Raw genomic sequence first — 26,160 nt, forward strand, 5'->3', positions numbered from 1 at the left:
GTGTTTGGCGCGTGATTTATGTGAAATTAACACTCTATATGACTGGTGACGTGGGATTTATGTGTATTGAAAACTTTATGAGACAGGTGTTTGCATTCGACTCAAAGCGCACTCGTATTGACTAATTATCTCCGGCAAAGCGGATTGTTGTTTCCCTCTTGCTGATTAGTTGCTTTTATTTTACTCATCGTGATTTTACACTAAAGTAGAAAACAAGGAAGTCTCCCTGGCAGCTTTTACCTTAAGTTTGGTATTAGTAAGCTTTCCCTTTCCACCACATGGATATGTTATTGCATTATAGCGTTCAAAGGAGATAAAAACCAGAGTGAAGGTGGACGAATATGCTCCGACCCAAGCAAAATTTTCTCCAGTCAGTAGCTTGCATAGAACTGTACCGGTCACTCCATCAGGATGGGTAAACATAGGGCTGAAGATGTACTCTGGTGGAAAAAATATTGCCATCATAATATCCGAAACAGCCAGGCCTATAAGAAGAAAATTTATTGGATTTCCGCAGAGTATAAAATGTTAACGCAAAAATGTAGTTAAAAATGGACACAGACCATGTAAGATTAAACGAAAAACAATGATAATAACAATAACCACAACAGCAAACGATAAAAATAATGATAATGATAACAGTAATAGTGATGACAGTGATAATGATGATGTTGCTAGTGACGATAATGATTTTTACCACAGTTGGCAGTAATGTCGCATTCTGACTGGCCAATTTGCCTTTGTCGATAAGAGTGCAAAAGACGCCGTTCGCGTCAACCTGTCACGCAACGTATCATGCATTGAAAGAATCGTTTTATTTGACGTCGATATTGTGGTAAAAAACAAATCTACAGTGGTTCAGCGCGGTCTGTGCTGTTATCGACAACGATATTTCGTCATTACAGTGGTCAGAATGTTGCGGACTCACGACACTGATAAAACCTGGCTACGATATCATTTACACGGGATGTCCCCGATCAATGGAATGACGAGAAAGTCACAAAAGCACTGTGGGAAGAATATTTTACCTCATATCGCGATATTTCAGTACGATCGTACAAAAAAATAGAGCTCCCCATTATAACAACTATCATGAAAACGGAAAGGACCGTCGCACAAGCAATAGCTGTTGCGTCAGAAATTGATCGCATGGCCATATTTCATGGGGTCGATGGTTCACCTAGAAAAGAGAAAAAAATAACGATAATATAAATTAAAAAAGAAATGCGATGAAATAAACAAATGAATTAGGCCATTAACAACTACCTTCGATCTGTTCGGTTTGTTTGGATAAGGATATGTTAACTTAGGACGTGAGAAGCCAACAGCAAAGTAGTTTTTTATTTAACATGCACATTTCGTAATTTCATGGTTGTTTCACCAGGTCTACTGCAGACTGAGGTAGATCCTCCGTAGATTCAGCTGAGTAACGGTAATAACCTTTCCTATTGCATGAGCATAAAAGACGTGAAAACTTCTACTTGAGAGGTGAAACAAAGCATTAGTGATTGAACATCTGTTTTCAAACCTTTTAACTAACCTCGTCTGTGCAGACTTGCGCTCTCTTTCAAATCCACAGCAGTTAAAGATTCGCCAAGGTTATTTGAAACGACGATAGCATTACAAACCCATGAGATTGTATAAAAAATATGACAGGGTAAGACGTTAGGAAGTTTTGGTATGCAAGTCTAGCCTGCAAACGTCAATGTAAATGTAATATTCCTTGGAACTGACGTTAAATTCAACTCCCCAATATGTTCTAACAATCATCTGAACTAATCGTAGTTGTCGATTGAAATGAAGACAAACAAAATTACAGTCAATAAAGATCAAGTAAATGCACCTGCTTTAAGGGGCGCCTTTTGATTCATTATGGGTATGAAGTTTCCTCAAGCTTCTTAAATTAATGGTCCTCTATAACTAGGCATTTAGGGGGAGAAACTTAACTACAAGTCTGTTGCTAAGAATACAGGAAAGCTCAATATTAGTCAATGATTTCCTATGGAAATTTCTGCCGGCCGTGACTGCGCATCAAACATGGCGGGAAACAAGGTGGGAGAATCAAACCAATGGAAGAAGTTAAGGATAAAATTCAAAGACAGAAAAAAGTTTTTACCTGACGATTTAATTTTCATAGTTCATAGTAATTATGTCATTCGTATGTCTTTATGTGCTTTATCATGATCATGATTTTTATTATCATCATTATTACTATCATTGTTATTACTATCTACAAAACATATACAGTCAAGAGGAAATGCTGTACGACATTACAACAGCCGTAAGCAATTCATACAGTCTTTATAGCTGTTTACTGCTGTACAAGTGAAGTTCGGAAACTTTGCGTTCACGTTGATGTTTTATTCTTTAATTGCTGTCATCACTTTTTCCCGCATCGGCTTTGCCCTGTAGATTCGTGAGAGTGGTGGTAATGGTTGGCAATACGATCCTACCAATGGGATTGACATTGGGGCCAATACTGTTTGTGGCGACGCAACTGCAGCGAAACACTGCTTTGATTTTTTGACGAAATCTTTGGTTCACCAGGGCATATACAAACGGGTTTACAGCAGAGTTAAATAGGATCAGCAGGGTCAGCAAAAACGACATCACTGTACGGGGAGCTGATGAAGTAAAGGACATGAAAGGTCGAGTCGGTAGATCAAAAGACTCCAAATATGATGCTGACAATTATTACCATTGCAGTGAATCGCTTCAGCAACTTGATCACAGCCTGTGCGAAGGGATCGAGGTTTTCAATAAGTAAAGTAAAGTAACGATTTATTCACACAGGGTAGCCCATTCAGCTCTAAGGCTGATATCCATAGGGGCCCTATTTCTTAAAAATAATTTACATCAAGAACTTCAATTATATATATATATATAATTTTATATAATAATATATATAATTTTATATATAATATATATAACATTTTTTATATTTTTTACGTCAGAATTTGTCCATCCTCGCAATTTTGCAAACTTTCTACGTTCGTGTTGGCTGTGAGGTTTGGACTGCGAATCGCGCGGTGCACCTTTGTTGGCCTGAGAGTTTCATTAACGACTTGCGCGATATATAATATGTATATACATATAGAAAGCTTAAAAAATTTGCGAGGATGGACAACTTCTGACGTAAAAAATATAAAAAAATTAAAAAAAAAAATGTTTCAGTCAGATACCTTCTTCAGTTATTTACAACTTTTGAAATAAAAAAAAGAGCATTAAATAGGATCGAAGTGCTCATGATTACGCAATTACAGATAACGACTAATGAACTGGTGCTAATAAACAAAAAACCTAATTACAAAGAAAGCAATGGACAAAATACAAGAAACAAACCCTAAAAACTAAGAGATGAGAATACTAAATATGTTAATATGAGTGGCGTAACCAATTGCAAGGAAGCAATGCGGCGAGCATTAAAAAAGGGAAGGCCCACTTTTTACTACAACTGTAAACCGTAACAAAATCCCAAAACAAGGCCTTTGGAGCCCGAAAGGGAAAATTAGCGACAAAATCCCTGGAGGGGCCCTTAAATGATACTAATCATAATAAGATCCCTTGGCAGGGCCTCTGAGTCCAATCCACACCTAAAGGGCCGACAAAATCCAAGTAAAGTGCCTTTAAACGATCAATTAGTAGCGCCTAATCTAAGATGGAAAATTGATTATAGGAAATTCTATTTTTCGAATGAAATTCCTTTCTTTTATTCAAACCATGGGGTGCCAAAGAGAACAACTGAGCACACCATATGCTTTCACTTTGCAGTGATATTGTAATTATTGTACAAAGTTTGATGGTGAATAGACTTTCTTTGCACTGCCAACATCTTCCTAAAGCTGCGTGACAATTTGACCGTTTAGGCAAGGCGAAAACGGCTTTCTTAACTTTTTTTCAAACCTTTTAAATTTTCAGCCGAAAAAAAAACTGCTGGAACTTTAAAATATTTTTTTCAAAACTAGTTCACAGAAAAGGATGTTTTGGCAAAATAAAAAAAAATTAGGTTTTCGTCGCTGATTTTCGATTCTCGAAATATTCTGGCGGCCTCTCTTAAGACCTAAAATAGTAGGTAAAATGTCAAAGTTAAGATGAAAAGAAATGTCTTGCTCTGCGGCAGAACGTTTGAATGTTTTCACTCTTCACAATGTTTAAAGGGAGTTTATTAAAGATTTCTGCACCAGTAAAAAGAAAGGTCCTTTTCTCAGAATTTTGTTTTACTTTTGGTAGGGATAGCCTCATACTTTGCCTTGTGGAATAGTTGTGAATATTCGAAAATCTGGTAAAATATGATGAAAAGTAACTAGGAACTAATGAGTGAAGACAGAGAAAAACGAGTTTAGCCTTGTGGTAATAGCGTCTACTGGAAAGATTCGGCCATTGCAGCTGCTCTATTGCTTCAGATGAGCGAGAGAAACGTGTTATAATCTGTGCAGATCTATTTTGTAAGCGCTGTAGTGGATCTATATCTTGCTGTAGAAGGTTACTCCAGGCAATGTCACAGTAATCAAATAAGGGAAGAATTAAAGCATTACGAACAAGTGTTGCTGCCTCTTTTGTGACGAAACTTCTAGTACGGCCCAGAATACTAACTCTTGACGCCACCTTCCACACACATAGTCCACGTGAGCCTTCCAAGTCCTAAACTTGTCGAACATCACGCCAGAATACGCATTACCATACGGAGCATCATGCATCATGCATCACATGGCACCGGCTGTGCTTGGATAGGTTTCAACAGTTTTGACTGGCACATTTAAGAAATGTGTTATCGCAAGAACAAGGAATTCGCATTTAAGGCCATTAAATGGTGTTCTTCATGTCGCAATATGATCATGCTGACAATAACGTTTCGCGTTATGATAAAAAAATGCAAGAACAAAGTGAACCTTCTGCGAGCTACACCTTCTGTTTCAGAGGCTATTCACACGGATATATACATCTGAGGGGATGACCCCCCTTACAACGTCGAAGAACGTTTACCGCTTGCTTAAGTTATCGCGGTATTCCCCAGGGTAGGATAGAATAAACAATTGGGTAAGCATATGCCAGATGCTATCATTCCTTTACGCCATCTTTTCATTTCGAGAGCTCTGCACCTGCTGACCTAGAATCATTCCTCAAGGGCGGTAACCCAATCAAGTATCTGCTGAGGTTGAGTTTCTCCATAGACGATTAATTTCAATATGAAACCAAGCTCATCAGTGTTCAGTCAGGTTACAATTAGCTGCAAGGGAGAAAAGTTCACGAGGCATAGGTCTAAAAAAATTGTTCAAGTCTGCGTTAGCTGCAGTATTGTGTGCGCTAAATTAATGATCGCCATAGCCGTGAATGGCCTGGGACGGATGATAGCTATTTAATAGCTCAATTGCGAATTACCCTTGGCCTCATTTTCAAAAGGAGTCCTCGTGCTAATCCTTTCATATGATAATAAGTTTCCATTCATATGCAAATTAAACTCATTTTCACAAGATTGGTTGAGCACGAGGACTCGTTTTGAAAATGAGGCCAAGGGTAATTCGCAAATGGGCTATTTATCACGCCCACATAAAATCGTCAACTACGCATGTTCTTATGGCTTGTGCTCTGGTTATTAATCAGGGGTTTTCCGAATCGCCTGAGTAATAAATGCAATGTGTTTTTCATTAAGATAGGACTGAAAAAAGAGGTGTTTTAGAGTGCATTCCCACTAAGTAATAAAAATTATTTACGCAGTCTCACAGCACTTTACCATATTGTCAAGAAACTGTCACAGCGTAGAATAGAGCTATTAAAAGACGATGGAAAGAGTTGGCGATATCAGGATTCCAAAAGCAAAAAAAAAAAAAAATTCTATGCCCCCAACTTGATGATTAATTGCTGTTCGGTTCTTGATTCTTCACGCGCTTTATCGTCACCATCACCATCATTATCATCATCATCATCATCATCATCATCATCATCATCATTATTGTCTGTCATCACGATTATTACTGTTATCGTTATTCTCACTGCTTACTTTACAAATTGAAGGGAAAAGGCTCTGTTGCTACACCCTATACAATTTATAGAACGCCATGAGATTATCTGATTAATTGCTGTCGATTGTTATCTTCATTAACTAAGGTCTGCCTTGTAACATATAAAGTTTTTGTCTACAATATGAGCGAAGTTCGGAAACCTAACATTCTCGTTGATGCGTTCCCCATCAGTTGTTGACATCACTTTGTCCTGCAATAACTGCGACGGGAAGGTTTGGAGGAGTGGTAGCCACGGTTGGCAATACGATTCTACGAGTGGGATGGACATTGGGGCCAATCCTGTTTGTAGCAACACAATTACAGCGAAACATTGCTTTGATCTTTTGGCGAAATCTTTGGTTCACCAGGGCATACACAAACGGGTTGACAGCAGAATTAAATACGATCAGCATGGTAGTTATAGCAGAAACTACATCACTCTGAGGGGAGCCGATGAAATGTAACAAATGAAATGCCGCGTCGGTAGACCAACAGATTCCAAATATGATGCTGACAATTATTACCATTGCGGTGACTCGCTTCCGACACTTGATCAAAGCCTATGTGAGGAGATCGAGAACCTCAGAAAGAGATTTTTTGTATAACGAGTAATACGTGAGTGTGCTAGATATGGGATTTCTTTTCTATAGCTAGCGTTCAAATTCATTGCTCACGAGTGAGCGCAGTAAGCTGGAAAGATATCTAATCGAAACCGAGAAAAGAAATTCCATGTTTTGTTCATTAAATAAACACCATATGCTTTTACTGACAAGAACATTTGAAAAAAGACCTTGGATTGAAAACTGATGAAAGTTTTGTCATTCAATCACCAACCTGACAGAGTGGCGCAGAATGCGAGTGCGTCAATTGCTGATTGGCGATTTGAAAGAGACTTAAAAGTTATCGTAATTTAACAAGTGTGCAATTACGGCTTTTCTTAGGGCTGGAAATCCTTGTAAAACACTGCAGTTTATGTAATAAACTGTGATCATTTGTTTACTTAATTAGCAAGTGTGACAGTTTGTCTCTCGTCATAAAATGCCTTACTGGAGGACTTGTTTCCCTCTGTGTTTGGAGATTAACAGCAATTTACACTACAGGCGTGTTTTGTTTTCTTTTTTTTTTTAACGACTGTTGGTTCAAGGTGAATAGTTTAAGAGAAGTTTGAGAGCATATGTAGCTTTCTAATTCCATCACAAATCAATGTTAAAATCATACGACGTCGTTTAAATGCTTCAAATAGATAAAAAAACACGGAAATAATGTACTGCAATAATATGTTATTAATATTAGGAGGATGGTAGAAATTAAGTGTCTCTATAATCTCTCATATTTAAAAATCACACCCTTTGGATTGAGCAGCACAAAGTTGTGCGTTGAATCATAATTCCTCACCCGCTGTCGATGTGAAAGTTGATTATCATCAACTCGTGTGAACCACAGAGAGTACACGACTCTGGAGTAAAACCCAATTATCAGCGTCAGGGGGAGAACTGTCATAGTCACCAACCAACCCATGCTATTGGCTACGCCCATCCACTCCTTGGGCCAGTCTTCCTGGCAGTCACCTATGGTGTTTTCGAAGTTCATGACCAAGAAAATTGGAATATTGAGGGTAAATGCAAGAATCCAACAGAAAGGAATAATCACCTAAAACAGTAAAGAATTGAAGAACAAGGGATTTAGCCTATTTGTGACGACTATAGACGAGATATGTGCGCGTTTTACTGCAATTTTTCAAAATTCTTGAATAAAACTATTTCAGCCCATTTTTTCTCAAACGTAAGTTAAGAATTGTGTAAATCATGCTACATTGCGGGTGTTTGACGTAGGGTTTATGTATAATGAAAACATTCGATGCAGAACGCACTCTAATTTACTGATTCCCTCCGGCAAAACGGACATATTTCTCTCATACTGATTAGTTGCATTTTCCATTTATCAGCCTGCTTTGACAGAAATTGATTAACAAGGAAGTATCCAGGCTGCTGTTACCTTAAGTTTGGTATAGGTAAGCTTTCCCTTTCCACCAAATGGATATATTATTGCATAATATCGTTCAAGGGAGATAAAAACCAGAGTGAAGATGGACGAAGATGCTCCAACCCATGCAAAGTTTCCTCCAGTTAGTAGCCTGCATAGAACTGTGCCAGTTACTCCATCAGGGTGGGTAAACATCAGACTGAAGATGTACTGTGGTGCAAGAAATATTGCAGTCATAATGTCCGAAACAGCCAGGTTTACAAGAAGAAAATTGATTGGAATTCTGTGGAGTGTAGAATCGGAGTCAAACGCAAAAACGTAAGTAAAAATGATACAGACCACGCAAGAATGAACGACAAACAACGATACTAACAACAACAATAACAAACAATATAAATCATGATAGTTTTGACAAAAACAGTAATGACAATAATAATGATGAAAATGATAATTATGACGATGATGATAGCGGCAGTAATGCCGCAATCTGATTGGCAATTTGCCGTTTTCGATAAATAAGGGTAATTGAACTGAGTGGAGTGCAGTTGTGAAATCACTTGTATGATTTGAAATCACAAGTATGATTTCAGACCAAAATTGCACGACACGAGGTTCAATTACCATTTTATTACATCCATTTTGAAATCGCCCAAATACAGGACTTGGTCATTTCAAATATTTTATTGATGCAGTACTGAGCCGGTTTTTAAATAAAAAGCGGAACCGGAAACGCTTTTACATCTTATTTTGTATGCCAAACAGGAAGACTTTGACGTCATGTGTCAAAAACTCAGTCAAGCGTAAAATGATGCAAATAAGGGCAAAAAATGGTGCGATTCGTGAACAAATCGCACCAATTAGAGCCAATCAGATTACAGGGACCACCAGTGATTTCAAAATGGATGTAATAATAATAAAAACAACACCGTTCGCTTCAGCGTGTCACGCAACGTGTCGGGCACCGACATTGTGGTAAAAAACAAATCGACAGTGGTTTAGCGTGGTCTTTCCTCTTATCGACAAAGGTATTAGTCATCACAGTGTCCAAAATGTTACGAACTCGCGAGGTGCATCGTTGTCGATAAGTATACAGACTACGCTAAACCACTTCCGATTTGTTTAAAAGATAAAGACAAAAAGATCTGCATCGCTACATGATTTTAAAGCAATTGACAAAATTACACCAAAGTGCTCTTTAAAATTATATTACGTTTGGCATAAAAAATTAAAGCAAATATATTGTTTTTCCAAATGACTCCGAATAGTACGTTCCCAGTTTGTAAAGTGAAGAAACAAACATACACACGCATAAAAATTTTTAATATCAAATTAAGTTTCTCCAAAAAGAAGAACTGAATTCACCATAAGACAATGTAATTTGCTTGTATCAACTCAGTTGAAATATGTAAATTAGCCACCGTAACGATGGTGGCCAATTTACATATTTCAACTGAGTTGATATAACCAAATTGCATTGTTACCCCCACCGACGCAGCACCACAGTTTCTTTAGAAACTTTTAGCCTTCACCATAAGACAGATTGGGATAAACTGTAATTCATCGCAGGTAGCCATTTATCATGAGTTTAATCGGAATCTAATTGGTTGGATTCTGATAAAACCTCGCTAAGTTAACTTTCACTCGAGATGTCGGGATCACTGAATATTACCATCGATAAAAATACGAGAAAGTCACAAGAGCACTATAGGAAGAATATTTTACCTCATATCGCGATATTTCAGTATGATCGTGCAAACAATAGAGTTCCCCATTATTACAATGGCCACAAAAAGGGAAAGGACCGTCGCAAAACCAGTAGCTAATGTGTCGGAAACCGATCGCATGGACATATTTTACAGGGTCGATGGTCCACCTAGAAAAAGAAAGAAAAAAAGAATAATATCAGTAAAAAAAGAGATGCGATGAAATAAAGAAATGGAGTAGACCATTAACAATTACTTTCGGTTTGTTAGGTTTGTTTGGATAAGGATATGTCAACTTACGACGCATGACGGTCGACAGGAAAGTATTTTTTCTTGCATGCATATCTTAGCTGATTTCGTAATTCTGTGGTTCTTTCACCAGGTCTACTGCAGAAATAGGTACGCCCTAGATTTAATTGAGTAACAGAAATAACCTTTCATCTGGTGATGAGCATGAACGTAAATTCGTCCATTTCAGAGGTGAAACAAAGCACTAGTTACTAAACATCTGTTTTCAATAGGCTCACCTCAACTGTACCAACTTGCGCTCAGTTTCAATTTGACGGCAGTTAGAGATACGCCAAGGTTATTTTAAACTAAGATAGCAAGGGAAAACCATGATGTCGTACAAAAACTGTGAAAGGCTAAGAGTTTAGGAAGCTCTCGTATGCAAGTCCAGCCGGCAATCGTGGATGTAAATGAAATATTCCTTTGAATTGACGTTAAATTCAACTTCTCAGTACGTTCTAACCGTCATCTGAACTAATCGTAGATGTCGATTGAAATGAAAAAACCTTAAACTTACAGCCAATAAAAATCGAGTAAATGCACCTGTTTTAAAGCGCTCCTTTTAACTAATATGTGTATAAAGTTTCCCCAAGCTTTTTAATTAAACGGTGCCTTATTAGGCATTAAGGGGAGAAACTTAACTACAAGTGTGTTGCTAAGACTAAAGAAAAGCTCGATATTCGTCAGCGGTTTCCTATGGAAATTTGCGCCGGCTGCGCGTCAGACATGGCGGGAAAATCAAGAATAATAGTACTAACAATACTACTACTATTACTAATGATAATAATAATCATAATGATGATAATGAAAATAAACACTCCATCAGTTCCCAAAATGTTGCCTTTCGTTCTAACTTACCTCTGCTATAACCATGCGTAAACTTGTATCTCCAGTACCAAAAGCAAATAGAAACTCTGGAAGAGCTTCTCTTACCGCCTCAAAACGATGGCTTGAGAAACTGAAGTCCAGTAATTTTATCAAAACTGAAACGACGCAGAAAGATCATCCGATTAGTCGCCGCTTTTGAGTCTCAACTTTGTGTAAAATGCCGAGGAATGATCATGAATGACAACCACGACCATCCTATATGCAGAGGAAATACGCGTTGTGAGAAATGCGAGCGCCTTACTTAAGCAGTTTCGATCGCATAAAATACTCGCATACTTGTATCTGTTCCTTTCTTGGAGTAAAGTAACTCTTTCCAATCAATCAGGAGTTTTCCATTTGGTTCAGTCATAAAGCAGTTTGATAGAGATGAGAGTCTCTAAGGAAGTACAGTAAGTGTGGCATGTGCTGCACGATCTATTTTCTAATATCCCCTTTTTCACTTTTGAAAATGTGTCCCAACCCAGGCTAGACAATATTTAGGCATTTATATATGCCTTTAAGTTATAACTAGCCAAAAGGGAGAAAGGTCCATAAGTCATTAGTATTTTAAACGATTACGCGTCACATTTCATGTTGCTTTATTCGCAGTGATATATTTGCTTCTAAATTGCAAAGCGAGTGATGATATTTTTTAAAGATTTTCTGTATTCAGTATTACGATGTTGAAATGAAACTAACAGATTGGAAATAGTTTATTTAATTTATGGTTTATTTCTACTCTATGATTGTTAACTTTTGTTAATGCAAGTCGTCCATTACTCAAGTTGTGATAGCAAAGGACCAGTTATAAGGGTATGATTTTATACTTGTCCTGCCCCCGAAGCTGGAAATTAGTCAGCAGGTAATGCAGTGAGTAGCAATACCACAAAGGGTTTGGGAGTGGGAAAAAGGTTACCAATCACTTAGTGCACACAAAACCGTAAAACCCACCAACCACTCTAAGGTAGAACACAGAATCGTCTAAACAGTAAGAAGTTTGTGTTTTTCTACTAATCAAATAACCAGATCTGCTTGCGCAATTTCACAGTACTTGCTAAATTGGCTAGAAGCCATGACAGCGTAGAATAAAGCCATCCGGAAAACGCTATGGAAGAAGTTAAGGACAAAATTCGTAGAAAAACATAGAAAATGATTTTGTACTTGACAACTGATTTCCTATAGTTGATAATAATTATGTCATTCGTATGTCGTTATGTTTTTAATCATCACCATGATTATAATTATCATTACTATTGTTATTATTGGTATTACTATCTACAATAAACATACAAGGGAAATCAAGGGGAAATGCTGTGCAACATTAAAACACCCTAAGCAGTTAATGGAGTCTTTGTAACTGTTTACTGCACAAATGAAGTTTGGAAACTTTACGTTCGCGTTGATGTTTTATCCTTCACTTGCTGTCATCACTTTTTCCCGCATCGGCTTTGCCCTGTACGTTTTTCAGAGTGGTGGCAATGGTTGGCAAAACGATTCTACCAATGAGATTGACTAATTGGGCCAATACTGTTTGTAGCGACGCAAGTGCAGCGAAACATCGCTTTGATTTTTTGACGAAATATTTGGTTCACCAGGGCATGCACAAAGGGGTTTACAGCAGAGTTAAATAGGATCAGCAGGGTGGTAATAACAAAAACCACATCACTGTACGGGGGAACTGATGAAGTGAAGGACGTAAAGGGTAGAGTCGGTAAGCCAACAGATTCCAAATATGATGCTGACAATTATTATCCAACTACACCTAGACGAGTACAAATAACGCCATAGAAGAGTAAAAATATCCCGCGGTATTTGTACTCGTCTATTGTAGTACCGGTTAAACAGGTTTTCTCGCATCGCGCAAGCGAAGAATTGGATTGTAGTTAAGAAAAAAAAAAAAAAATTGGGGGACAATTTGAATCATATTTCCGACGACGAAGAGTCAGAATGGCTGGCAAATATAGATCCAATTTCATTAGATGAATCGAACGAAGAAAAACAGCTTGACGACCAGAGAATTTCTTCATTTAATAAAGAAAATAGAAACAGCAGCACAACAACGCGCCAATTCCGTTCCTCTCCGCATACTTCTGTCACGCACTCCCCGTAACTAAACATCCGCCATTTTCGCCCGCACTGAAATAACAGTTTGGCGTGTTGGATAATAAATAACTTATTAGACGTTTTGTTGTGTAGTATCGCTGAGTATTTTTACTCGTTACTTGTATTTTGACTCGCCCTACGGGCTCGTCAAAATACGGCACAACTCGTAAAAATACTCAGCGATACTACACAACAAAACGTCTAATAAGATATACTTATAACCATTGCTGTGACTCGCTTCCGCAACTTGATCATAGCCTATGCGAAGAGGTCGAGTTCTTCATTAAGAATGTTTGATATAAAATAGTGTATTTTATATCAAGTATGGAACTATGTCCTCTTTGCTAGACCTTGATAGGCGATTTTCTTTTCTTTTTTTCAAGAATCAAAGAAATTTACTTTTGATTTGTGGTAAAAATTCTCAGAGGAAACGTATGTTGTGTCGTGATTTAATGATAAGCCAATGCCAAAACATCATGAAGTTGTTCAAATGCTTCAACTGACATTTAAAGACTATTATAGAAGTTTTTTGCATAATTAAGGAAAGGGTGAAGAAAAATGAGTTCTATGGCCGTATAGTATCTCAAATCGAAAACGTTAACTCGCTAAAAAGATTAGTCGTCAACTACGATGACTTTGGGATGACTTTGTCAGAATTCCTTACCCTCTGTTGATGTGAAAGTTTATTATCATCAACTTGTGCGAACCACAATGAGCACACGACTCTGGAGTAAAATCCAATCATCAGTACCAGGGGGAGAACAGTCATAGTCACCAACCAAACCAAGCTATTGGCTACGCCCATCCACTCCGGTCCTGCGGCCAGTCTTCATCGCAATCACCTATGGTGTTTTTGAAGTTCAATTCCAAGAAAATTGGAACATTTAACGTAAATGCAAGAATCCAACAGGAAGGTCGCCTAAAACAGTACAGAATTGAAGAACAATGGTTTTCGCTTGTTTGTGACGACTTATTGTTCGACAATATCAAGGTACATTTGATAATGAATATTAGAATAATAGAACTGAGACGTTTGGAAGTCATCTTGACTCCATTGGCAAGATTTTTGTGACGACGGATGCAAGATGTTTTTCTTTTTGTAATAATGGATGGTAATATTTAGGAGGCCGGCCTCGCATGTTAGGTCTTTCCACGCTGATGGGGGTGAAATTGGATGTGTCGTTGATGAAGGCATCGTTTAGTAAGCCATGTACAAGAATTCTGCGCCCCAAGACCTTCATTAAACTCCAACTGCAACTGACGCGGATTTACAAAAAACCATCAGAAAGAATTTGCCGTTTAAAGACCAAAAATCGGCCGACACAGCAAGACAACAGTTGAAAGATCTTAGCCAAAAAATCGGAACTAACCTACAACCAGTCCTCACAAGTCGCAAGATCGAGGAAAAGCTTAAGATACAAGGGGAGAAACCTGCCTTAATCAATCACCAATGCGTTGTTTACAATTTTAAATGTGATTCGTGCGATGCGGATTATATCGGTTATCTCACACGCCATCTTCACCAACACATACAGGAGCATAAAGCCTCGGTCATTGGCAGGCATATAAAGGAAGTCCACGGTGTAGCGTTCACTGACCTAGCCGGAATGTTTTCCGTTCTTAAGAAATGCCGAGGAAAACTGGACTGTCTTATTCAGGAAATGACATTTATTCCTGAACGGAAACCGAAGTTAAACACGCAGCCGGACTCAATACGTGCAAAAGTGTTTACTTATATACCGCATGGACTGATACGTCAAACACCAATGACAACGAAAGACTTATTATTCTAATGTACTCTACACCTTTGTTTTTATTTAATCTCGAAACGACAACTAACACCCCTACTTGGTAATGGAGTCAAGATGACTTCGAAACGTCGTAGTTTTATTCTTCTAATATTTATTATCAAATGTATTTCGAAATGTTCTCTTCAAATTAGAATATCGAGGTATTTGGGCGTTTGAAGGGGAGGGTTTCTGTGAAACTGTATGGTTGCTTTCGTGGAGGTATTACAAGATAATTTGGTTTTATCAACCGAGGTAATATTGAAGAGAATCTCTTAAGCTGACGTTTCTGACGTTAGCCTTCTGACTTTTATCTACATTGTTAATGAAACCAAATTATTCATGTGGGCCTTTAGTTTAGTTTTTTCTCTAAATTCTTTAAGTTATTGCCCAATATCCCCCTCTTTTCCTCTAAATTTCTTAGTACTCATCTCGCACCACTAAATTGTCGACACGAGTAACGAGCTTTTTGATAATTTTATAGAAACGGCCGTAAGAACCCTCTTAACGTTTGTAAAATCATGACGCACTGTATGCGTTTGACTTCGGATTTATGTTTTTTATGTGAAAACTTTATATAACAGGTGTAATGCTTATTTTAATTGGCTTATTCCCCCCGGCATAACCGACTATTATTTCCCTCACGCTAATCTTTTTTTATTTATTACTAAGCATGATTCTTTTGAAACTCAATAAAAAAGTAGTTTCTGGGTAGTTCTGTTACCTTAAGTTTGGTATTGGTAAGCTTTCCTTTTCCGCCATATGGATGTACTGCTTTAACATAACGCTCAATGGAGATGAAAACCCGTGACAACAGACGAAGATGCTCTGACCCATGCAACGTTTGTTCCAGTTAGTAGCCTGCATATAACTGTACTAGTCACTCCTTCAGGATGGGTAGACATCAAGCTGAAGATGTTTACCCATAAAATATTTATGGGTAAACATTTAGATGTTTACCCTAAAAATATCATGATCATACTAAAAATATAATGATAACAGACAAATCCTTAATCGTTTTGCCATTTTAAAACAATGGAAAAGTTACACTTATAGCGTCAGTACTTTATCACGTAGAAACCTATGACATAAATATTTAAAATGCTGATCAGGTTTCCGTCCGTTTTTTCTAACTGACTCAGACTGAGAAAGGATTTGCAGTTGTCTGTCTTCTTGAAATATGGAGTCTCTCGTAAAGTATAAAATTAAAAAGACAATGAAACGAAACCTGTCAAGACCCTGTACTGAGATATTTCCATATTCATTCCCCAAAGATGAGTTGACCTCGTTGAAACACAAAAGGAAAAGTTGACACCTAACTTTATCGTGACTCTGATCCAAAAAACTTACCAGTATTTTTATTTTACCTTTTGCTTGTGTCGCCTGAATCTTAAGGATAATTGACGCTAGAGCTCCTCTAGAACTCCTCAGTATGTTCGTGCAAATTATAGCATTGCCCGTTATAATAACGACGACAAGAACGTAAAGGACCGTCGCACAAGCAATAGCCATTGCGTCAAGATCGAACTGATCGCATGGCCATATCTGAACGTGTCGATGGTCTGCCTACATAAAAGAACAGAACATGGTAGCAGTAAAATCAATCAATTAAATGGGATGACAACCTATTGAACTGGGCTTTTGACAAGTCTCGTTCAAGTATCCTGGGCCCATTAGGTTTGATGACATAGAAATATGGGGGATTTTCGATCGACATAAAGGCCGCCAGCATGTTTATTTATTAACTTCGCCAAACAGCAACACTCAAGATAAAAAAAATAAAATGGCAAGGACACCGCAACAGCGTAGCCAATTACAGCATGTTTATCTTCTGCTATCGTGCGCATTTTGTAGTTTCGTGATTATTTTCGTAGGTTTATCTCAAAGGTGTATAACTTCGCTTAAACAAAATTATATTTTCGTAGATTCTATCGAATGCCGGTGATAACCGGTTACCATCTAAGAGGTAAACTTAAACAAAGGAAAACTTACTGACTTGCTGACAGCGTTTTAGACATCTCACTCACATTGTCGAAGTAGACTTACGCTCTGTTTCAATTTCATAGCAGTAGAAGATACACCAACGTTGTCAAAATTCTATGATAGCCTGAAAAAACTCCGACATTTTATACAAAACAAAAGCATGGCTGAGATATTTGGAGACTCTCGTAAGCATATCAAGAAAACATCTAGATAAATAAAATATTACTTTGGATTGACGTGAAATGCAACTCCTCATGACATTTCAACTGTTATCTGGATTAATCCTGTTTTTTTTCATTGTAGTGAGACAATCAAATTTAATTGCCAATAAAAATGGGGTATTTGCAGCTGTTTTGAAGCGCTCCTTTCAACTTGCTATGTGAGAAAAGCTTCTCACAAGGGTCTTTTCAAATGTTTGGTTCAGTTATAATTAGACTTTAAGTTTAAAGTAGAAGTTTATCCAATCCCCTTTATTTACGTAAATGGATAAAAAAAAATGCAATTATTCCACCAAATAGAAGACAATTTATTCTTGCCGCCATTGATTAGTGACAATACAATGAAAAGAACCGAGGGTAAAACATTTATGAAGGCAATGCATCATGTATTTGTCCAATGAATATTTTCGCCGTAGGGACGTTTCAATATTCAGTGCGTTTCACTATTCTACCCACACTGAAAACTTCTGGCGTTTACTGAAATATTTCATTTATTGTAAGTACCCTTTCAAAATGGTGAGGAGTACGACTTGTTATTCGGTTCTTCTGTTTCAAATTTATAATGGAATATTTTATGACAGCTGTCTCTGCTTGGATACTAGACTAAGATACCTATTATTCTTAGATTTAGGTAAATTGTCTCAGACGGAAAGTGCACTTAAATTTATTTCACCTACTGCCTTTTATTTTTACATGTCATTGCCTCTGATGATAACATCTTGACAAACAGGCAAGATAACTGAGAGAAAAAGCCATAATTCAAGAAGTGCTGAACGCCACGGTATCGCCACAAAACGCAGCCATGTAGTTCTCACTGGAATCCTCTGGCTTTCTTTCAAAAAACACCTAAATAAACATATGGCTCAACTACCCTAGCACTATTTTGCCTCAGAGACTCCCTATATTTTTAACCTAGCTATCTGTTAAAAAAAGAATTGCGAGTATTTAAACCCTCGTGTCTCTTTGCTACTTTAAATAAGCTGTTACAAAATACTGAACAAATAAGTTGAAATCCAATAATAAACCGAGCAAGTTTACAATATCATAAGATATTACCCTTTCAAAAGTTTGAAAAACAATCCCAATTTTAGCTTTGCAACAGAACAGAAAATCCTTACAGACAACTTGGAGAAGTCTTAGTTATCTTAAAGCCATCAGCCTTTCAACTTACAAATGTTGCTCGTGGTAGCTAAAAGAAAAGTAATACACTGTACCAAGTTATGTAAACACATTAACAACCTTTACGTATTCAGCAGCTTGAAGGGACTTGTAAAAAGAGGATAGCTGAAGCATGTTATAAATTCAAATGAAAATTGTGTTTACTTTACCTCAGTAACGTTGTTTACGCTTAGGTTTCTACCGTCGCGAGCCAAAGTAGAAACAATTTTATTCATGTAATCTCGCTCAAAAGACTCCTTACAGGGAGAAAAAGGCTCATTAATAGACTAATTAGATGGTATCCTTGAAAAAAGTAATCGGAAATATTACCAGTACAGCTTGGGTTAAATTGGCATTTCCTTTATTTCGCCGCATGAAAGGGACCAGCAACTCTTACGACTGATTCTCCTGATAAAGTTCTAAGAGAAGCTTGAGTAGGCGTAAGAGTTATTTCCATAGTTATCGAAAGCTGATCAGTGTTCAGAAACAGCAGTTGACTAGAGCGAAAGGGAAGTCGAATCTTGGCTAATCTACCTTGCAAATAAGTATGTAAATGTTGCCTTTTTCGTTGGAGTCAGCGCGATGGAATTATCATATCGATGCAGAGATATCTCTTGCTTCCAGCCATCATCTGTTTTCCAAGCGCCTTGAAAACAAGGGAGACACAAAATTGATTCTATATTGTACTGTTTATCGGTGGTAGTTCAGTCCAAGGGCAACTCGTGATATTGGGAAAGCTCAATCAAATTTCTAGAACGATGACAACAGCTCATATGCGAATGCATCATTCAATAAAGTTTCCTCGGCTCCCACATCCTTCGTTCCAAACAAGTTATGACTACAGATTGTTACAATTTTAATTTCGCATAGTAATTTGTATCTTAGGGTGTATATAGTGCCTAATGTACTCAACTCACCAACGACGATTACCGATATTACATAATTTCAATGTGCGTGGTTGACGTACTTATACAGTGGCATTGAATAACAAAGTGTTTTGCGTCAAATGATACTTGCCGATTTCTGGCTGAACATCGACATCGACATCATGGCTGTTTATTTAGCAGGAACTTTCTCGTAAAAGGTAAAACTACTGATACTTTCATTTCATTGTATACTTCCGTAGGTGCCAATATACCACTTTAATTACCGCAAATTTTTCAGCTTGATATTGTATAGAGCTTGAGTGAAGCCGTTTACAAATAATAGATTAGTTGTCATTAATGCTCGTCTCGTTCAGGCTCTCAACAAAGAAAGAGAGCCAGTGTTTGACTTGAAAATCTACTTCAGTACAAGTTCTCCCTGACTGTTGCTTGTAGACCCCTGCAGTGCAGACGAAGATAGTGCAGCAAACCATTGTGGTCTGAAATTTAGTTGGAGCTAACGTAATCGTTTATCATCTTAATTAAAGGATTATCATTAGGTTCTACTGATCAGCCATGTCAGACTCCGCGGATATCTCTACCACTGTCGTGTTGGCCTTTCTCATTGTGGTAGGAATCATTAGAAACTCTTTGGTTTGTGTTGTAATGATGAAATACCGAGATATGAGGTAAGTCATACAAATTGCGTTTACCTGGGAAATATGAGAGTACAATAGCAAAACCTAAGTAAGAGACCGGCGAATAATATCGTTCAAGTTTTACTGGAACATCCTTTTAAGACTAAACCAGGTCGAAAAACATTAAAAGCTAAGGTTTCTTTATTTGCATTTCTTTGATAACACGTGGTTCATTCTGACATAGCAAGAATGGATGTTCTCTCTTTGATTATTATGTCTATTATATCTCATAGTCAGACATTAGTCACTCACATAACCACTGGTTCATGCATGATGGAGTAATTGATAATCTATTGCAATTGATTGTCTTAGAATACACACACATCCATTCATTGTTTTTCAAGGAAGCTAGCTAAATAGCTAGTCTTTAAATAAGCCTTATAATCTCTGCAAAGAATCTTTTGATCAGATATCTATGGTTATCTGACACGCGTGACTCTTATTCCTTCCTTTCATAGGGTTCCAATAAATTATCTCCTTGTTAACTTGGCAGCTGCAGACATCATGTTCGCGACGTTTATCACTCCTCAATACGTGCTAAGCCATGCGTTCTCCCACCCCAGCGGGATGACTGGTACACTTTTGTGCAAGTTATTGACAGGTGGAAACTTCGCCTGGGTTGGGGCGGCTTCCTCTGTCTTTACCTTGGTGAACATTGCCATCGAACGATATGGTGTGGTGATATATCCTCATGGAAACAGATGGAAGCTCACTCCTCGTAAACTCAGGGCAAGTGACAAATTGAGTGTCATTGGAGTTCTATTTACAAATAATTGACCATATAAAATATAGATAAAGGCAATTGAACTGAGTTGAGGGCAATTTGGTCTGAAATCACGAGTAGGATTTCACGACACAAAGTCCAATTAATTACCATTTAATTACATCTATTCTGAAATCGTAAAATTAAGTCGTTCAATGCAATTTTTTTCTTTCCATCTGTGCAATTTTTTTCCTTTCATTTGTACAAATAACCGCCTCCCGGTTAGCTCAATTGGTTAGAGCGCTAGACTGTTGTGCGTAAGGTCGAGGTCGATGGTTCGAGCCCCGTGCAGACCAACACTCAAGGTCTTAAAATAACTGAGGAGAATGCGCTACCTTTCTATAATATCAAGAAATGGATAGACATTCTAGTCTTCTCGGATAAGGACGAATAAACCGTAGGTCCCGTCTCCTGCATCTATTAATTAGTTAATTTGGTTTGGCAGGGAACGTTAAAGAGATTACTGCGATGTGGTCTGGCCTGTTTACTGGGAATTGGGGGGGAGGGGGCATCTTCAAATAAGTTTCCTTCGGTTGTTTGTAAACTGCTGATGCCCCGAAAAGTGTTGTGATGCGTATTTGATCATATCCACATGTTCATTTGCGCAATATAAATATTAAATTATTATTATTGATTCAGTATATTAAGCTGGTTTGCAAAAAGGTGCAAAAGTTGTAACCAATTTTCCTGCAATTTGATTAAGATTCTTTAACAAGACTTAAATTGTTGTGTTTAAGTAAAGCCGCCACATTGACTGGGAAAACGATGCGATTAAGAGCATAATGGTGCAACTTGTAAAGAAATGTCACTGATGAGAGGCCAATCAGGTTGCAAGGATCACCAGTGGTTTTAAAATGAATGAAATAAATATCAAAGGAGGATGAATACCCCAGAAATTATTGAATCGTAAAAATAAAATCTTCAGCAATACTACTTTTAATTAGCAATTTTGTTACACCGTGAGGGGCACAAAATTACCGTAGAGTGATGTGGCCACGTTTGCAATCCCTAAATAGTTCTCGTAGGCTTATGTCGAGAGATTCCTATTTTTTTTGTCAATTCGTGACTAGAATTTGGAAATAATTACGTGGTGGCTGACGTATGAAAATCAATTATCATAAGTATCAGCAAGAGAGGATCCTCTCTTGGCATCAGTCAATTGATATCGGATTTGGCATATTGGACTATTAGGAAAAACAAAACAACAAACGAGTTACCAAATATTTTCCTTTTCTTTACGAGATCTGTTACTCGTATGACTATGTCTAAAAGTTCGATCTAACCATGTATTGAATTTCATTTCAGTTTTTAATTCCTGGTTCCTGGGTTTTCTCCTTGATTGTAAACTTCCCAGTGTTCCTAGTTGTGGACATTGACGATAAGATTGGCGCCTGTGTAAGAATATGGCCAAAAAAATGGATGCCCCAGGCTTACAATGTTGCGTGGTTTGTTGTCATGGCAATCATTCCCCTGACCGTGATGGTTGTGCTGTATTCAAGAGTGGTGTACAGACTTTGGTTTAAATATACACCTGACGACAGTGAGCATGGGAATCGACATAAGGTACGAATTAAAATTATTTGTAACGCCCGAATTATGCAAGACTTATCATAAGTTGTTAAAGTCCCTATTCACTCCCAGAGGTTTATATCTATTTCGATTCTTTGCGTCATCAGGATTAATCTCCTAAAATAAATTTGCGATTGATTAAATGTTTCCCGAGATATGCCGCCTCAAAGTTACTCTTTTGGCCACGCTCTTTTGACTTTCCCGAGAGAGAACTACTGGGCCAAGTCTCGGACCTACTACCTCTCCAACATTCAGTGACGTCACAGCAAGAACGAAGTTGAACTTCTTGTATAGGGGAATCCTTGTTTACAATATTTGCCTCATTAGCATAAGCAATTCAGTTTCTGATGGAGCTAAAAATAAATCAGTTCTGAATATCGAAAGCTCAAAGTGCGATTAACTCGGCCAATGAATACGAGCCTGATGCATTGAATACTTTTTGTGCAACACGGGTTTAAAACTCAAAATTTTACATAGAATGTATGAGCTCATTAGCTCTTTTGCCACCCAGAAATTTTGCAGTTTTTGATGGACTATTTCCCCTTGAATATTACACCCAAAGAGCTAAATATTTCACCATGTACTAAGGTTTTCTAGCTCTTTAGCTGCCTCAAGTCAATTTGTATCTAACATGCTTCCTTCTTTACGCAAAGCCGTACGCAAATGAGCAAAAATGTAAACAATGACGTCAGCATGAATCCAAAGTCTGTACACCAATACAGCAATAGAACATTTGTCTATTGCTGTATTGATGTGAAAATGCCGACTCGTCGCGTGGTCGCTGGTTGCTCAAATACACCAGATTCGTCTAAAGACATATTCCTCCATAATATACCGTGAATTTAGGCACATCGATCGAAAGACGTTCTGGCTGTAACGTCATGAGGGATTTTAAGTTACCAGTATTAACTTCGCCCGGCCAAATCAAAGGGCGTGGCCAAAGGACGAACTTTGAGGGAGCATATCTCGGGAAGTATTTAATCAATCAATTTTTTTGAGATTAATCCTGATAATGCAAAGAATGGAAATATATATAAACCTCTGGGGGTGAATAGGGACTTTTAAGGCTTCCTTTGCGAAATAATGATTGTATTTTGAGTACGAACGTAACAGATTGAGATTTTGTCAATTTTTTAATATTTCTCTCGTAAAAAGGGACTGCAGAAGGTACGGAAGCGAGCCACCTTGTCCGTCCTTGTCGTCAGCATTATCTTTGCGATCTGTTGGATTACAGATTCCATTGTCTACATCGTGAGCCACTTTAGCGCCGAGAGCTTTGGTCCAGCGGTGTATTCTGTTTCTAACACGATGATCATGTTTAACTCTGCCGTCAACCCGTTTGTTTATGGTCTGGTGAACCGGAGATTCAGAGATAAGATTAAAATCATGTTTGGAGGAGCTTCTTGCGTCAAGGCCGAATCAAGCGAGGAGACTGAGACCGAGGGCATGGAAATGAGTGGCAGTGTCGTGAACAATTCTAAGGTAGAAGAGAGGCAAAGAAATAGTTTTAAAAGCAGTGCCTGTTAGGTATTCTGGAAGTTTGTTGTTATAGCCTTTCAAGTACTGCATGAGAATTGCTTTTTGTGTTTATGCCTTTGGTTTCTAGATTTTCATCTAATTATTTGTTAACGAGCATTTTTAAAATGTAACTCCTTCTGTGAAACTTTTAGGCCACAACATAACTCCTCTGTTGATAAATTCAGTTGGTAACAAAAGCAAACACCGATTGGCCATAAAGAAACTGATGAGTAACTATAGAGGGACTTTGATTTTGATAAAAGATAAAATATCACAACTTTATGTGCTTGACTTCAACAGGATGTATATCTTATTAGACGTTTTAGGGTGAGTAGTATCGCCGATTGCTTTTTCGAGTCGTGTCGTATTTTGACGAGCCCGCAAGCGAGTTAAAGTACAAACGACAAGTCAAAATATTTAACCATGCTACTCACAAACGTATGGTGCACCAAAGTGGACCAAAAGGCCTTTTGGAAATGTCCCTTTTCTATTTAGATCAATAAGTCGAGATTTTTGTACTCAATATAGAAATATTTTATCTGTTTGAAGTGAAAATACACATTGTGGTTGAAAAGTACGTCCTAATTAGTATGCACATTGATCTTTATTGTAAAATATTTCGTCCTTATTAAAATATATGTATTAATGACAATAATAATAATAAGCTTTTTTTAAAATGATAAAACTAGTTAGCACTCTAATAGATTGGCTGGTATAAACTAGTGATCAGCAGGATCTGTTTTCTCTACTTGAGTCCCCTTGAGGATCGCTTTTTGAGAGAAGCTGCTGACCAACCTCTTGTCTGGTTCAGATACATCGATGACATTTTTTTCATATGGACACACGGCGAAGAAAAACTCAAAAACTTCTTTAACAAATGTAACCCCTTTGACCCACACATCAAGTTTGAACAAACCACATCAACTACAAGCAACCCTTTCCTAGACGTTCAAGTAATCATCAAAAACAACGGCGAACTTTGCACAGACTTATACACAAAACCTACTGATACCCATCAATACCTAAACTGGACCAGCTGTCATCCACGACACACTAAAACATCCATCCCATACAGCTTGGCATCGAGGCTACGACGCATCTGCTCTGACAACGAGTTTTTTGAAAAACGAGCACATGAGCTACACAACATATTGCTCAAGCGAGGTTACAAGAATAAGTTGATTAAGGAATGTATCATGAAAGCAAGGAGAACATCAAGGCAGGAAGCGCTCACAAGCAAACCAATTTCCTCCACTGACCGTGTACCACTTGTAATAACTTACAACCCAGCACTGCCAAACATCCACAGAATCCTCAAGGAACACCATCAAATACTCTTGACATCGTCCAACACACAGGCCATATTTGAAAAACCACCTCTCGTTGCCTATCGAAAAGGGCGTAATTTAACACAGATGCTTACCCACTAAAGACTGCGATCGCCGATGGCCACTGACACAACCCCCTCCACTGATGAATCCCCACACGATATAAGCAATCCACACATTCAAGTTCCATCTGACACTACCTGTACAATCTGTGGCCGATCATTCTGAACAAACAAAAATCTCAAAACTCATTTCTCTCACAAACATAAAAAGCAGAAACCATTGCAATTTACTCGTCCTGGATTCTGGCCCTGTAGGGCTGACATAAGATGCAATTGCTGCAAAACATACGGGCAATTTACAGGGACAGTTAAAAGCAGCACTACAGGAGAAACGATAACACTGCGACAACACACGTCATGCAAGACTAGCAATGTGATATACCTGATAGAATGTAGCAAATGTAACGATCAGTACATAGGCGAGACAGGTCACCCAATTCACCATCGTGGTAATCAACACCTTAGCGACATCAAAGGTGGACATAAAAACATACCCTCTGTCAGACATTCTAAGAACTGTGGAGTCGATAACTTTAAACTTACGGTTATTGAAAAAGTTAGAAGTCAAAATCAAGAAATCAGAAAAGCTAGGGAAAATTATTGGATTTTAAGACTCAATCCTACTATCAATAAGCTTACTACATGAATTATAACTATTTTAATTTATCTATTTTAGTCAGTATAACACGTTTCGCTGTTATCTGTTCCATTTTTATATTATTACGTCATGACATGTTTACTGTTGACACGAATTTTAAATTTAAATATTGCTAATGTAATTATTGTGATCCTGAGGAAGATCGAGACGGTCGAAACATCGAGCTAATAAACCACCAAAGCTACATTGGAGTTGGCCTCTTGACCATCACATTTCTGCTTATATATTTAACAATTATTCGCCGAAGGCGAGGTGAATATCGTCGAATAATCCCCGAGACGAAGTCGAGGGGATTATTCGACAATATTCACCGAATCTGAGGCGAATAATTGTTTTAGTATAATTTCAGAGCTGAACAACACAGAAATTTCTAAAATCATAACATTTTAGTAACATTTATTAACGTTTTAATTTAACATTTTATATAAACCGGGCGGAGCGGTTTATCTAGCGTCGTATAAGGAACCGCTCCACCAATCAGATTGCTCTGAAATTATAAAAAATATAGATATTATCTATTTAGCTTGTAAATTATCTTCAGTTGAAATGCATTTTGTCCAGTTTGGCGCTTCATATCAAAGCGTAGTAATTATTCATAAAGGGGCTAAAGTT

The 26,160-nt window shown here is 37.7% G+C and overlaps 2 protein-coding genes across 5 annotated transcripts; one reads left to right on the top strand and one right to left on the bottom strand.

The window, feature by feature from the left end:
- Positions 1-5,622: 5,622 nt before the first annotated feature.
- LOC111324798 (QRFP-like peptide receptor) lies at positions 5,623-19,161 on the bottom strand. Of its 3 annotated transcripts, XM_022928442.2 has the most exons (6): positions 15,455-19,161; positions 13,608-13,862; positions 9,705-9,855; positions 7,995-8,265; positions 7,395-7,649; positions 5,623-6,559 (listed from the first exon to the last, which is right to left on the bottom strand). In XM_022928442.2, the coding sequence occupies exons 3-6, from the start codon at positions 9,830-9,832 to the stop codon at positions 6,188-6,190; spliced, it is 1,026 nt and encodes a 341-aa protein (XP_022784177.1). In that variant the 5' UTR covers positions 9,833-9,855; positions 13,608-13,862; positions 15,455-19,161; the 3' UTR covers positions 5,623-6,187. The 3 variants fall into 3 exon arrangements, with proteins under 3 accessions (XP_022784177.1, XP_088592801.1, XP_022784178.1); XM_088736675.1 differs by lacking the exons at positions 13,608-13,862; positions 15,455-19,161 and adding an exon at positions 10,832-11,386; XM_022928443.2 differs by lacking the exons at positions 13,608-13,862; positions 15,455-19,161 and adding an exon at positions 10,213-10,814.
- Positions 19,162-19,286: 125 nt separating this feature from the next.
- LOC111324736 (neuropeptide FF receptor 1) lies at positions 19,287-24,077 on the top strand. Of its 2 annotated transcripts, none has more exons than XM_088735964.1 (4): positions 19,287-19,641; positions 20,109-20,379; positions 21,719-21,976; positions 23,217-23,383. In XM_088735964.1, the coding sequence occupies exons 1-4, from the start codon at positions 19,529-19,531 to the stop codon at positions 23,235-23,237; spliced, it is 663 nt and encodes a 220-aa protein (XP_088592090.1). In that variant the 5' UTR covers positions 19,287-19,528; the 3' UTR covers positions 23,238-23,383. The 2 variants fall into 2 exon arrangements, with proteins under 2 accessions (XP_088592090.1, XP_022784096.2); XM_022928361.2 differs by having other exon boundaries at positions 19,294-19,641; positions 23,138-24,077.
- The last annotated feature ends 2,083 nt before the right edge of the window (positions 24,078-26,160 follow it).

This window comes from Stylophora pistillata, chromosome 10 (assembly GCF_964205215.1).
Source record: "Stylophora pistillata chromosome 10, jaStyPist1.2, whole genome shotgun sequence".
Classification (NCBI taxonomy): domain Eukaryota; kingdom Metazoa; phylum Cnidaria; class Anthozoa; order Scleractinia; family Pocilloporidae; genus Stylophora; species Stylophora pistillata.

Bases quoted from the DNA above. Each gene is read 5' to 3' on its own strand.
- LOC111324798 (XM_022928442.2), bottom strand. From the start codon at position 9,832: ATGTCCATGCGATCGGTTTCCGACACATTAGCTACTGGTTTTGCGACG. The intron at 8,266-9,704 runs GTAAAATATTCT...TACACTCCACAG, and splicing joins CTGAAATATCGCGATATGAG to AATTCCAATCAATTTTCTTC. The intron at 6,560-7,394 runs GTGAGGAATTAT...CTCCTCACATAG, and splicing joins AACTTTCACATCGACAGCGG to GCTTTGATCAAGTGTCGGAA.
- LOC111324736 (XM_022928361.2), top strand. From the start codon at position 19,529: ATGTCAGACTCCGCGGATATCTCTACCACTGTCGTGTTGGCCTTTCTC. The intron at 19,642-20,108 runs GTAAGTCATACA...TTCCTTTCATAG, and splicing joins ATGAAATACCGAGATATGAG to GGTTCCAATAAATTATCTCC. The intron at 20,380-21,718 runs GCAAGTGACAAA...ATTTCATTTCAG, and splicing joins TCACTCCTCGTAAACTCAGG to TTTTTAATTCCTGGTTCCTG.